We start from the raw sequence: 13,091 nt of genomic DNA on the forward strand, positions 1-13,091 counted from the left end.
TTAATTTCATAGCAATGTAATTTATTTGTCATCAGATGTGCACTCCCAGGCAGGACATGTGGGGCAGGACACATGGAAAATGCTGGCAAGTGCATGGAGGTGGCAGGAGGGGTCTGGACCTTAGTTCCTACTACTAGAACTTATTTCAATTTTAAGATTATTTCTGTCCTATCTCTGTGCAGCAATTCCTTTTTCCTAGTGGTGCTGGTATCCCTCACATGAGAAGAAGGGGTGAGGAATGGAACATGGCACCCCTTGAGGCTGTCAGGCTCCCTGAAGTGATATCTGAACAGGCAGGTATCATTCCCCACTGGGTCTATCCTAATTACCATCTGAGATTGCTTTAAGGCAGAGGAGAACAAAGGGTCTGTCTGCTACACTCTGCACTCTACCACTATGGATTCTTCTCCAGTGCCACAGAGTGCCTGGCATCCCCAGGATCACACCTGCTCTGTGCTGCAGGTGGCCCAGGTGTGCTGCTGTCACCTGTGCAGTGTGTCCTGGCAGCAGCTGCCCTGCTGTGCTGTTCTACCTGTTCAGTGCATTCCTTGGCTGGGATTCACAGAGCACTGTCACTGCAGAATTAACTGTCCAGTACATCAGCAGGGCATGATTCACACAGGTAAAATGATGGCCAAATACACCCAAATTGTACATCAGTTACTTTAAAAATGGCACTGGATTGAGCTTAATTTATCAGCTGACTTGGCACGTTAACAGGAAGAGGCTGTGAAGTTTCCCACTGCAAGCAGCACGTCCTGGATCAGACTGGAAGGAGTGGGAATGAGACACTGATCACGAGAGCTCCCAGCTGAGGACTGTATTTCACAGGGGTGGGGACAGCCAAGGTCTGCTGCTGTGAAGGCAGAACAGGTGGATTTTATTTGTAGCAGCCAGTAAAGCTGAGCATGCCTGGAGTGAGGTGAGGAGTCTCCCAGGCAGGGACTCCCTGGCTGCAGCGCTCCCCTGACCCCTCCCCTGCAGCCTCAGCTCTCCCCCATCGTCCAAGCACCCTTCCTTCTCCAGCTGAGCTTTAGGTGCTGTCTCCCAGCAGTGTGGGGGAAACCACTTCCCAGTCTCCATGCAATGGTAAACAGCATTTTGAGAAAGGAATTTCCTGCAGGAGCACCTCCAGTGATGTCCCAGCCGACTGCAGGGCTCAGCCTCTCCCTGCTCAGGGCAGCTGAGCTCTAAGAGCCCTTCACTTTTCTCTCCTTTTTTGCTCTAGATGCCATTAAGGTGAAGAAGAGCCTGGGGCAGAGGTTCCTCAGGTAGACAGCCAGGCAGGGGGTCAGGCCAGCCACAAGCACTTCCTTCTTCTTCTGTCCCACTGCATTGAGAACCACCTGAGCCACCTCGGCCGCCGTCTGTCCCTCGGCCGTGCTCTTGTCCATCACTGCCAAGGGAAAGCTGAGTGAGCACCAACAGCAGCAGGGAAAGCCTCACTGAGGTACCCTCCCAGCAATGCTCTGACTGCACATGGCTGCCTGCTTTGGTTTTTACTCCAGCTGTGGATGGCAGCACAGGCAGCTGTTCCCCATGGTTGGCCCAGAAGGCAATAGGTGCTGTCTGGGAAGGCTCAATTTTGGGGCTTGCTGTTCCTACCCTGCATCCAAAGTTGTTTTTTGATCCTTCAGGGCTAACCTGTGTCCCCACCAGAGGCCATGTGTTGCAAACACACCTCACAATAACAGGGAGATGCTTTAGAAGCAGGGCACTGAGTGGTGTCTCACCTCCATAGCGAGATCCGTCGGCTGTGACAGCGTTGAGGGACAGGTTTGTCTGGATGTACCCAGGGCTCACAACTGTCACTTCAATGTCATACTGCTCCACCTCTGCTCGCAGGCAGTCAAAGAAGGCCTGGGTAGCATGCTTAGAGGCAGCATCTGGAAAACAGGAGAAGGACTGTGCACCAAGGAGGAGCAGAGCTGAAGGAATTTTCACTTTCTGAATGGATTTTTCACTGCAATGCAGCCACTTCTCAGCAAGAACCCAAGAGCTGTTCCCCAGCCTCTATATTTGTTTTTGTTTAGTGAATGGCAGCAACAGGTAGTGGGAGTCAGAGGCAATTTAGGAAGACAAAACGTAAACTCAAGTTGAAAACTGGCTGGGATCCTGAGCTTAATATCACAGCCCTGCCAGAGCACTCCAGAGTGAACCCAAGCTGCCTCCCACTCCTGATAAAGGAGACCCAAAGCCTTTGGAAGGCAGAGCTGGCTGCCCTGCACGTGCTGAGCTCTGGGGACTTGCAGAGCAGGTTCAGGGCTTGGCTGCACACATGGCAACAGCAGATCAGCCAGGCAGGCAGAGCAGGGAAGCGTGGCCTAGGGCAGGATTTTCCCCCATGGAATGGCTGAGTGACTCCTTTTGGTCACTGCCTGTGAGTGCCACCAGCACAGCAGCAGCTCCAGAGCCAGCTCAGCACAGGCTGCACACCCTGAGAGGACCCAGACAAGGGCTGAGCTTCTGCTGCCAGATCCACGTGGCTCTGGGAGCTCCTCAGAACAAATTTTCTGGAGCAGTTGGGCCCACATCAGCTGCAAAACCCCATGGCTTAGACATTCCAGGCTGTCCCTCACTCAGCATCATTCCTGACCCACCATATGCCATCACCACTCTACTTCTGCTGTTTACTTGCAGTGATTTACTGATGCTGGTGCATCAAATCTTCTCCTCTTAGTTCATCCATCTTTTAAAAGGCTTTTTTTTTACAATAATCCCACCAATATTTCTTGTCATAACTGATTTAGCACAAAGAGTTTGCTCTGGCATTGTTTGCACTATGGCAATTCATAATTTACTAAAAAAATTCCTGCTGTCTTAGGGGAGATAATGCAGACAAATGACAAGGATAAAATACCATAAATTGATGGAATTATAGTGACTCTCAAATGTTAAGACAGGACTATCAAGCTGTTTTCAAAATATATTCTCCTTCTCCATCCCTTAAAAACTTTAGGAGAGGGCTAAGATTTTGTATTTAAGAGTGCTGTCAGTGGTTTGTGACCCCACTGAGGGTGATGCACAGCTCTGCCTTCCCTGCACGCAGCCAGTTCCATGGAGAGCTAAATGTGGAAGCAGGAGCCAAGTATTTATTCAGCCTGCTGCCCCAAATATGTCTTTCCCATCCTCTGTGGAGGTACTTACATGCAGATCTGAAAGGAATGCTTATTTTGCCTTGCACGCTGCTGATGGCCACAATGTGGCCTTGTCTCCTCTTGATCATGGAGGGGAGAAGTGCTAGCAAAGGACAGAAAAGACCCATTCAGACAACAGTCTTGCCATTGCTGCTGTCAAGAATCAAAGCTTTCAGAGCTCTCAGAGATGCTGAAGGGAATGACAAGATCCCTGTTCAGTGCAGGGGTTGGGACAGTGCTTGGGTTGCCTCTGACTGAAGCTGTGTCTGGCTGGGACATTCACCTGTGAGGAGATTCCTTGTGCCAGAGGCTGCACAAGGGCTCTGTGGTGGCTCTGATCTCCCACAGGGTGAGCAGCAGGACTTGCTTTTCCTGCCCCCAGAACAATGACACCCTCCAGGCTGAGCTTTCTGTGTAACCAGAGCTTCCCAGGGAAGCTGCAGCTCCACTGGAACCCCCACCACGTTGTTCTGTCAGTGCACACAGGATAACTGGACCCCTTCCCAATTCCCTACCAGTCTAGAGTGAGGAGATGGGACCAGGGATCATCTCCAGTGGGGTATTTCCCACACAGTCATGCCCAAACCTCCCTTCACCCTGTGCTGCACAGTTACAAACACAAGTGAAGCTCTGCTCAGTTGTGCTGCTCTGCAGAAGCATCCTGTGGATCTCAGGTACCTTTGGTGAGGGCTATAGGTCCAAAGTAATTTGTTTCCATCACTTTCTTATCCACATCCAGTCCTGTGTCCACGATTGTGCCTCGGAAGCTGATGCCAGCGTTGTTGATCAGGATGTCCACGTGACCCAAGGCCTTCAGGATCTCCTCAGCAGCATTTACCACACTTTTGGTGTCTGAGAGGTCAAACACCACAGGGTGAGGCTCGTGTGTCTGTGAATAAACTAAAGTTAGCAAAATACAGTTCAGTGCTGGATGTGCCAGCTCTGGAAGCACAGGAGCAGAGCCATCCAGACCCTGTGCAACCACAGTGCAGCAGTTCCATGTGGCAGGAATTCATGACAGAAGCAGCTTGTGCTCATCTTTCTCTGCTCCTGTAGCCTGTTCCTTATCCCTGAGCCTAGCAAAGGGACAAGGGAGATCTCCCTCAAGTACTGAAGTTTCCTGCTGTCTTATTAAAGGAAATGCATCTGAAAAAGGCCAAATATAACCCATGTATTTTCTGCAGAAGCCACTGTCAGCAGGCATAGACATAAAAAATAAAAGCCAACAGAAGGAAAGTCACTTTTCCAGATTCACTGTATGAGGTGCAGGTGTAAGAGCTCTGAGCACTCTGCCCTCATCTGCTTTCACTTCCAGTTCTAGCCAAGAGGGCTTTTATTGTGGGGTTTTTACAAGGAATGACATGCCAGCTCAGTGTACTCCTGTATCAGCATCTCTCCCTAACCACAGAATTGCATTCTTCCTATTGCTCAAGAGATCAACCCACAGGCAATTCTGTAACTTCTGCAAGAACCCAAGCAGCAATCCAGGCCACGTGAGCCCACAGCCCGTCCCTGTCCCACACTCACGTTTTTGCGGTGATTCTTCACAGCACAAAGCTCCTGCACCAGCTCTTTGAGCTTCTCACTGTCTCTGCCACAGAGCACCAGCTTGGAGCCAGCTGCATGGAAAGCTTTGGCACATTCTGTGGAGGAAGCAAGGAAGAGAGAAAAGCAGGCATGTGAACACCAGACAAAGGACAGATCCACATCAGAGCTGGTGACAGCTAAGCCTGCTGTTTGCTGGCAGGGTCTGAGGTGGCTTTATTGCTGCTGTGTGATGGCCAGGCTGATTTACAGAGAGGTCACAGCCCCATCCCACTCTCCTGGGACTGTGACAGACACATGAGAGTGGTGAGGCAGCTGCTGTGCTCACACACTGTGCTGGTTAGACATTTATTGTGCTGTACACATTCTCCCCTTTAGCTGGTCAAATTTGCACATGGCTCTTCATTTTTGACTTTATGCCCTTCTTAACAGGGACCACAGTTACTTTGTGTGTATCTAACACAGGAGTTTCAGTTTTACTGAACAGCTCCAGAGGTTCTGGCAGCCTGGGATTTAATGGCTTCATCAAGGTGATTCTCTTCACTGGGAGAAGCCTGGAGAAGGGATGCCAGGCTATTGTTCCTCCTGATTGCCTGTTCCTGTCCCCTCTGGGAGCCAGAGGGACAAATGCTTGTTTGCACAAGGGATGACAGGGGATGGCAATGAGCACACAGTAATTAGAGGTGGTCTGGTGTATCAATAACTAGGAGTGAAGGGAGTTGTAAAAGATCTTGCAAATGAGTCAATAAGGGAGGAAACTTCACTGTACAGAGTGGAAGTCTCTGCACCCCACAGCACAGACAGAGCTCCAGATGAACATCTCTCCTGGAATACTAATTTCCTCTCTTGTTGATGAAAAGTACAAGATCCTTTACCATTCCCACTCTTTGGCTGAGGCAGGCAGAGAGAACCAGTTCATCTCCTTTGGCCAGTTCCTGAACACCCCAGTCCTTAGGGACAAACTCACATGCAAAGGCAGCATCAATTAAAGCTCTATTTGTTCTTTAAATGCACTGATCCTAATGAAAGGCCTTCATAGCAGAGAGCACCTTGTCTTCTCTTCAAGCAGCTTTTAAAGCAATTATAGAAAGTAGAATTAGAGAATGTAGCTACTGAAGCAAAACATAAATTTCAGTTGGAAAAAAGTGCTCCCTGGTGTTAATAATGCCAAGAGTTTGACTTTAGAGTGGATGGATTTGTACCATGAGAGGAAAGTTACCTTAACTTGAGGGTGAGGGACAAGGAGAAGGAGTGGAAAGTCTGGCAGAGCAGCTGTAAGTACATGAATGCAGAACATCACTTCTGGGAGGTTTTAAAGAAACAATTTGGCTTCCTGGCTTTTTCAGGATTTAGGGAAAAGACCCCTGACAGCACAAGAACAGCATCTAATTCCTTGCTTTGATGAGCTCCAATTTATACAGGATGATTAAAATTTTCTGTACCAGATGTTGAGACTTTCTTGCATGCAGATCTGTGGTTGTAACTCAGGTGGGAGCCGCGTCTCTCAAAACTCAAAATGAACTTTGAGCTCATTACTGCTGTACTCCAAGAGCTGCTCTGCCACAGCCCCCTGCCTGTCCTGCCCTTGGTGCCCTGCTTTGGGTCCATACCTTTGCCCAGGCCAGAGGTGGCCCCTGTGATCACCACCACAGCTTCCTGCAGGTAGGCTCGCATCCGCATCCACTGCAGCAGCCGGAACAGCGCGAAGATCCCCAGGCTGCCGAAAAGCAGCGGCACGATGACAGTGCTTGTGAAATCCATCAGCTTTCCTTTCTGAACTGTCTTCCTAGAGCCACAGGATGAAAGGAAAGAGATCACTTCACCACGAAGAAAATATTCTGAAATTGTTTTTCTTAACCCTGCCTCAGACCACCAATAAACCACCAGCAGATTTCTGTATCTCCAGCAGATTTCTCATCCCTTCATTTAGGCTTTGGAAAGTTCACGTCAGTGCCCAGTTTTAAGCATTTAAACAGTAATGTGAACATCCCAGCAGGACACTTGGCATTGCACCCTGGCAGCTGTCATGTAATAAACTTGGGTTCAGGGATGCCGTCCTCCTGTTTTATCCTAAATTTACTCTCTTGTGTGGAAGTTCCTCAGGACTGGGATGTATCTCCACATTCTTCTGATTGTATAGAACTGTTCAGATTTCTCTAGAACAGCCAGTACCAGAGTGTCCACAAGCCAGAGATCAGTTACTGTGCATTATCCCAGATGGACAGAAGCCAGTCTGTCTTTTGGAAGCTCCAGGTTTTCTCTCTGAGCCAGTTATTTGCTTAACACACTGAAATCCCATCCTGGAATTGGATTCTGATACCAAGGCATAGCCCTGATCTCCTTGCTAAGCCATTCCTTCAAGGGAGTAGTTTGTGTGACAGCTTACTATGGACCCAAGAGCAAGTGGGACTTCTGTGAAAATGCCACTCATTTTCCCTCTGTATATCCCTGAGCTTTTATCAAAGCTTGGTGTAAGAGTAAAGTTAATTACAACCCCTCCCTGAAATCTTCTGGGTCACACATGAAGTCAAAACCAAACATCAGGGTATTTCCCTTTCTCATGCAGGCAGAGTCTGAACTCACCTATACTGGGAAGATACTGGGAGATTCTGGGCACACAACTTGTGCTCCTTCACACAGAAGGACAGCACAAAAAGCACAAAAGAAGAGGTTGTTACAATGCTAAGGCAGAATTCAGTGTCACTGAGTAGGACTGAGCTTGTGTGGAACTGAGGGGATGGCAGAGGCTCTGCATGCCATGGAACACAGCTAATGTGGAAAATGTCAGGCTCTTCCAGATATCCATCAGGGGCTTGGAGAGAATTCCTCAAATAGCTGCTCAGTGAACAGCTTGCTGAAATAGTAGTGAACTGAATAAAATAAGTATTTCTGGGGGTACAGCTGGAACACAATAAAATAACACATGAAGACAGCTCTAAATCAACTTGGCAAGGTCTAAAAACAAAGCCATTAAGTTAGAACACGACTCCTCCTGGGGTCTTTTGTAGTTTCCCAATCCCAAACTGATTTGTGTGTGCCTGAAGTCCCTCCTGGTGTGATCCCCTGGGGATAATGCAGGGAGACATCACAACAGCAGCTCCCCCAGGCACAGGGAGTGTGCCCAGAGTGGGAAAGCAGAAACCCAAAAGGAGGATTCAGCTCAGGCCACTGCAAAGCATCTTATTCCTGCAGCCCTGTGCTGAGGGAGTGCACACAGGGTGTATTTTGTACTGCTTTGCAGCCAGGGATGGTACAGCTCATTTGACATAAGAGAATGGATATTCCCTAAAATAATTCCTGGGAAAGAGATGTTTTGACACAAGGCCACTGGATTTTCAGGATGGATGAGAACCTGACTGGTTCATGCCCAGCTGGTCCTTGAAAGCAGCTGCCTTCTTTATGATTCCCCTTTTTTGCTCTCTCAAAGGCCTCTTGAGATTCACAACACGAGGTGTGGGCAGGGACAACAGGTGCTGTGCTGACATTGGGCTTACAGGACATTCTGGAATCAAAAAAAAAAATCTCCAGCCCACGTTTAGGCCCTTTCATTATTTCCAGAGTGAGAGCTGACAGGTGCAGTGGCACTTCCTTCATGAGGCACTGGGAAAATCTGGCCCTGCTCTGGTTTCAGTGAAATACAAATGAAAAGGTAACTGGGAAGAGGGGCCCTTCCTGACACCTCTCCTAACTAAAGCACACTAAGATCTGAAAAATATTTCCAAGTCTTTTATTGTTTTTCTTTCCTTTTTCTCCATGTTATACACAGGAACTGGGCTGCAGCAAACCAAGAACCCAGGCAGGAACAACAACCTGCTCTGGCAGCTTCCAGGCTGGAGTCTGAACCAACAGGTACCAGCTCTGGGGAGGGGAAATGTGGGATGGGGAAGAGAAGGGAGAGAAGTGAGAGAGAGAAGGATTTGCCAATCAGAGATGTAAATCCTTTCATATTGGGGCATGCAGATGCAACACCTTCTTCTAAGGTGCTCAAATGGTCTCTTAAAAAATCCCAAAACAAAGAAAATCTCAGTTCAGTCGGACTTGAGAGAGAGGACAACTCAGCTGAATAAATTTTTTGGGACAGAAGAATTTCTGTAGCACTTCAGACCTCCAGCAACAAGTTTTGCTTTGATTTCTTGACTTGCTTCTACCACAAACCCAGCTTTAGGTAACACTGAAGTAGCCAAAGACATCCCAGAGCAGATAATGCTGTGTCACATTAAAACAGGGGTGAGGGTGGGGAACACATGGGTTCCACACCTAATCTGAGATTAACTATCACAGGCCTCCTGCTTAAAGGTCTGAGACCCCACTACCACCTTTGTTCAACAATTTGGGTATTCATGCTGAAAAAAAAAATCCCAGGTAATGTTTATAACACCAGGGTTTCAGAATGGGAGAAGGCACTGCTCATTAACTGGTCCTGTAAAAACCAAGTCCTGTAATTCCCAATTCTCCATCCCAAAAGGCAGGATTGGAACATGCAGGTTATTAGAAAGCAGAAATAAGAATATTAATAATGTGAGCAAATACAGGTGATAGGAAACTTTAGGAAGGCTTCCCACAGAATAAATCCCATTAATCCAATTAAAAATAAACCCAGAACTTTCCCCTTAAAACAAAACTGGATGTTCTCCTATAAAAGCCAGGACAAAGGTTCTGAAGGAACAAGGATATTAATTAATAAGGTCAAGGGTGCACTGGAGGCAGCGAAGATGAGAGCAGGTCCTGAAGAACCAAACCCCTGGAAGCTTCTCCAAACAACACTGATTCTGCAGCTTCAGGCTCCCAGAATCACATTGTCCTTTAGGTGACGAGTGGCAGCAACTGGGAGGCTGCACTCCCAAATCCAGCACTTGGGGGGATAAAAGGAAGGGAAAAAATCAGGTTTTCCTAAGGGGAAAAAGCACAGCCTCTCTAGGCTTGAGTGAGGGCTTTAGTGTGAAGAAAGCACAATGTCCTACCTGAGAAAGGGGCTCACTTGCAGGGACTCTGGGCTGGAGCTCCCTCGGTGCCGGGGCAGGACAGCCCCGACTTAAATTTGGAAATGGCAGCGAGCCAAGCGAGTGTCCAATGCCAGCTCAGCAAGGGCTGCCTCTAAAAACAAACCTCGGGAATACAGGCTCTGACCTTTCCAGTGGAGGGGGGGAATTTAACTCCCAGACTGAGAAGACAGAAGTGAACTCGTTCTGAATGCAGTAAAATCTGCTAAGGAGGAATGCACTGGACAGAGCTGCTCATTCCAAACAGGAAACAGGAGAAGGAAAACAACAACCCAGCTGGAATTCTCCAAAGCTGCCACCCCAGCATTACCTGAAGCATCACCTAAGAAAAGCCTCTGTTGTATCTCAGCAGTTATTTGGTGCATCCCCACTAAGTTCTTTCAAAATTGTTACACAAAACAACAACCTCAACCCATGGTGCAGCAAGAGGGGAAAAATACGTTTCCAGCACCCAAAAACCAAACCTGGACTTGAGAAATTATCTCGTCTTCCACCTGATCTGGTTGAAGGTGTTGCTGTCCATGGCAGGGATACAATGAGATGGGATTTAAGGTCCTTCCACACCAGCCCAAGATTCTATTAAATCGCCTTCTCATTAATCTTCCTGCCACTTTTACTCAGTTACAAACTGTAATTCCACCCTCCCACGCGGAATTTCTCTATTGGTGTTTGGGACAGAAACAAAGGTGGCCTGGTAAGAAAACTGAAACATTTGTTGTTCCAAAGAAAGCATTTTGCAGACATTGACCAAATCAGGAACCACCTAAACCTCCGTGAGGACATGACCGCCGGCTGTCTCCCTGTTTATCTATAATTAGGTATTTAATGGCAGTACCAGCGGTGAACTCTGTCCCGGACAGCGCTGAGTGTCCCTGCCCGCACCAGCGCCGGGTTCCCCCAACCTCTCCCGCGTTTCCCAGACCCCCGCCCCGCTCAAGGCCACACCCCCACCCCCCTGGACCCTCCCGGGTGTTTTCTGTCCCCTCCTGTCCCCTCGTGTCGCTCCCTGTCCCCACCTGGCCGCCGCCGTCACCATGGCCACGCCGGAAGTGGGGCCGGGACACTTCCGCCCGGGCTTCCTCCGCCATGATGCCAACCGGAAGTTGCGCCCGGAGAGCAGCTGCCCTCACCAGTCCGCCCGCCTTTGCAGCCCGGCCGGAGAGGGGCGCTGCTAAAAAGGGGTTCCGCCCTCTCGGGGTTCCCCCGCTGGTGGGCATTGCCCTCAGTCCCAGAATCCCAAAATCCCAAAGGGGTCAGGCTGGAGGGGACTGTGGGGCATGGGTTCAGCCTCCCTGCTCAGCAGGGCCATCCCAGAGCACGGCACGGGACTGCATCCAGGCAGCTCTGGAATATCCCGGGTGCGGGAGGCTCCACACCCTCTCCACTCAGAGCTCGGGCACTGCTCAGGGAAGTTTCCCCTCATGTCCAGCTGGAACCTCCTGGCCATCAGTTTGTGTCCATTCCTCTTGTGCCATTGCTCCTGGTCCATCTCTGGCCCTCCCTGCACACCCCCAATTCCCAGCTGTGCTGGTCACTGTTTTATGTGCTCATTGCTGTTACACCGACTTAAATTCTGTCCTCTTTGATACGTCCCCATGAAAACTCAAGATCACAAACAACCACAGAAAAAGCTCGGTTGGAAGTGGAACCCACACGGGTCACCAACTCCTGGCCCTGCACAGGACACCCCCAAAATCCCACTGTGAAAAACAAGTTTTACTGTTTTGGTAAAATTTATAACACCACCCTGTGCCTGAGAGTGACCTCGGCCCAGGACAGGACTCTGTGCCAGGTGTGACTGTGAGGAACAGTAAATTCCTGTAGGAGAAAAGAGGCATTTCTGCAGAGCCTCTTTCAAATCCCTGATGGGGAAAAACACAATTTCTCTGCTTTTTCCATGAGCTCTGTGCAGAAAAGGGGCCTGGATGTGCTGCAGGTTGTGCAGCTTTAAATCCCCAGGCTCGGGTGCTGGCACTGATAAACCCATGGAGAATTGCCAGGCTGTGGCACAAACCTGGCTCCAGTGATCCCAAAAGCCCAAAGTCCAAATGTGTCAGGACTCTTCCCCTGAGGAAGGAAAGGCACGGAGAGTTTCTCCACCTCTTTGTGAAAGTGTTTGTAAGCAGAAGGGACATTTTCAGAGATACTTAAATGTTTCCAAGGGCAGTTAATCCCACATGTCTTTCCCTGTGGGCAGCAGCAAGATAAAGGACAGCTTCTTGCAGCACTTCTTTGAAAGATGTTCTTATCATCAATTTTTATGGCAACTTTTTTCTGCTCCTCTCTACTAATAGGGAAAACACTGAAATTAATTCAAAGCTTGGATGCCGGTTCATCATTAGTAAGGGATCAATATTTCAGGGAAAAGATGAGAAAATAATTCCAAATCTTCCTAAAAAATACTGTCTGAAAGGAAGGATGATAATGCACTTTTTTGACTTCAGGGACAATATGTAATGAAACAGAAGAATCAATAATTTTATTTACACAAATGAAACAGAAAAAGAAAACCCAGAGGAAGGTTTGTGTCATGGCAGCATTACTGGGAGTTGGTTCAATCTTCTGAAAACCAGAGCTGGAAAAAACATTTCAGTCCTTCTTTCCCACCCAAATGGGGCAGCAAGAGCTGTAGTTTAATGCACAGGACAGCAGTTACCTGAGAGCTCTGCCCAAGCTGCTCTGGCATTTCCTTGGTGTCTCCCAGGTGTTTATTTTAACAGGAATGGTCTCTCCCCAGACTGGCAGAGTTGATTGAAACCAAGTGCCCAGCAAATCACACAGCAGGGTCAGTCTGGAGCTGCAATTGGAGAGGCAAAGTCAGTGAAGCAAAGCTTGACTTTGTTGCTTTGATTTGGATTCCATTTTCTTAGGTTAATATAATGTAATTAGCAAGAAATTCAGCTCTGATTTAAACCTGCTCATTGACACATCACACACTCTATGGGGATTGGATTATTTACTTATGTCAACATGTCTTTGTTCTCAGAATCATTAGTGAAGACTCTAGCCCAAATCTAGGACTGGTTTGCAGACTGTGCAAGCTCCAACTGGTAAATATTGGCATAATCTAGATCTAAGCTTGTTGTTTTTGTTAGCACTCAAATCTCTCCTCTTTTCTTTCTCATTTTGTCAGGCCACAACTGCAAAGGGCTGGAATCCTTTTAGCATGTTAACACTTCCTTGACAAACATCCTGCTGTTCTGTCTCTGCCCTCTTGCAGTGCAGGGGTTGAAAAGAAAAAAAAATCTCCAAACTCAAGGATTTGAGTTTGCACTTGTGTTTGGTGACATCTGCTTTACTGCAATCACTGAGTGCAGATCTTCAGCCTTTTAACCCTAATCTCTAGGGCAGCAATTTTGTGTCCTAGTTCCTGTGGGTTCTTATTTGTCACCTTTTTTTTCAAGGCATA

At 48.3% G+C, this 13,091-nt stretch overlaps 1 protein-coding gene across 1 annotated transcript; it reads right to left on the bottom strand.

The window, feature by feature from the left end:
- DHRS7B (dehydrogenase/reductase 7B) lies at window positions 1-10,790 on the bottom strand. The gene is made up of 7 exons (XM_033074067.2): window positions 10,699-10,790; window positions 6,293-6,468; window positions 4,665-4,780; window positions 3,816-4,026; window positions 3,148-3,240; window positions 1,734-1,886; window positions 1-1,396 (listed from the first exon to the last, which is right to left on the bottom strand). The coding sequence occupies exons 1-7, from the start codon at window positions 10,716-10,718 to the stop codon at window positions 1,191-1,193; spliced, it is 975 nt and encodes a 324-aa protein (XP_032929958.1). The 5' UTR covers window positions 10,719-10,790; the 3' UTR covers window positions 1-1,190.
- Window positions 10,791-13,091: the final 2,301 nt, after the last annotated feature.

This window comes from Catharus ustulatus, chromosome 16 (genome assembly GCF_009819885.2).
Source record: "Catharus ustulatus isolate bCatUst1 chromosome 16, bCatUst1.pri.v2, whole genome shotgun sequence".
In the NCBI taxonomy this organism is placed as follows: domain Eukaryota; kingdom Metazoa; phylum Chordata; class Aves; order Passeriformes; family Turdidae; genus Catharus; species Catharus ustulatus.

Bases quoted from the DNA above. Each gene is read 5' to 3' on its own strand.
- DHRS7B (XM_033074067.2), bottom strand. From the start codon at position 10,718: ATGGTGACGGCGGCGGCCAG. The intron at 3,241-3,815 runs GTACCTGAGATC...GTCCTTTGCTAG, and splicing joins ACCTATAGCCCTCACCAAAG to CACTTCTCCCCTCCATGATC. The intron at 1,887-3,147 runs GTAAGTACCTCC...CCTGTTTTCCAG, and splicing joins CATTCCTTTCAGATCTGCAT to ATGCTGCCTCTAAGCATGCT.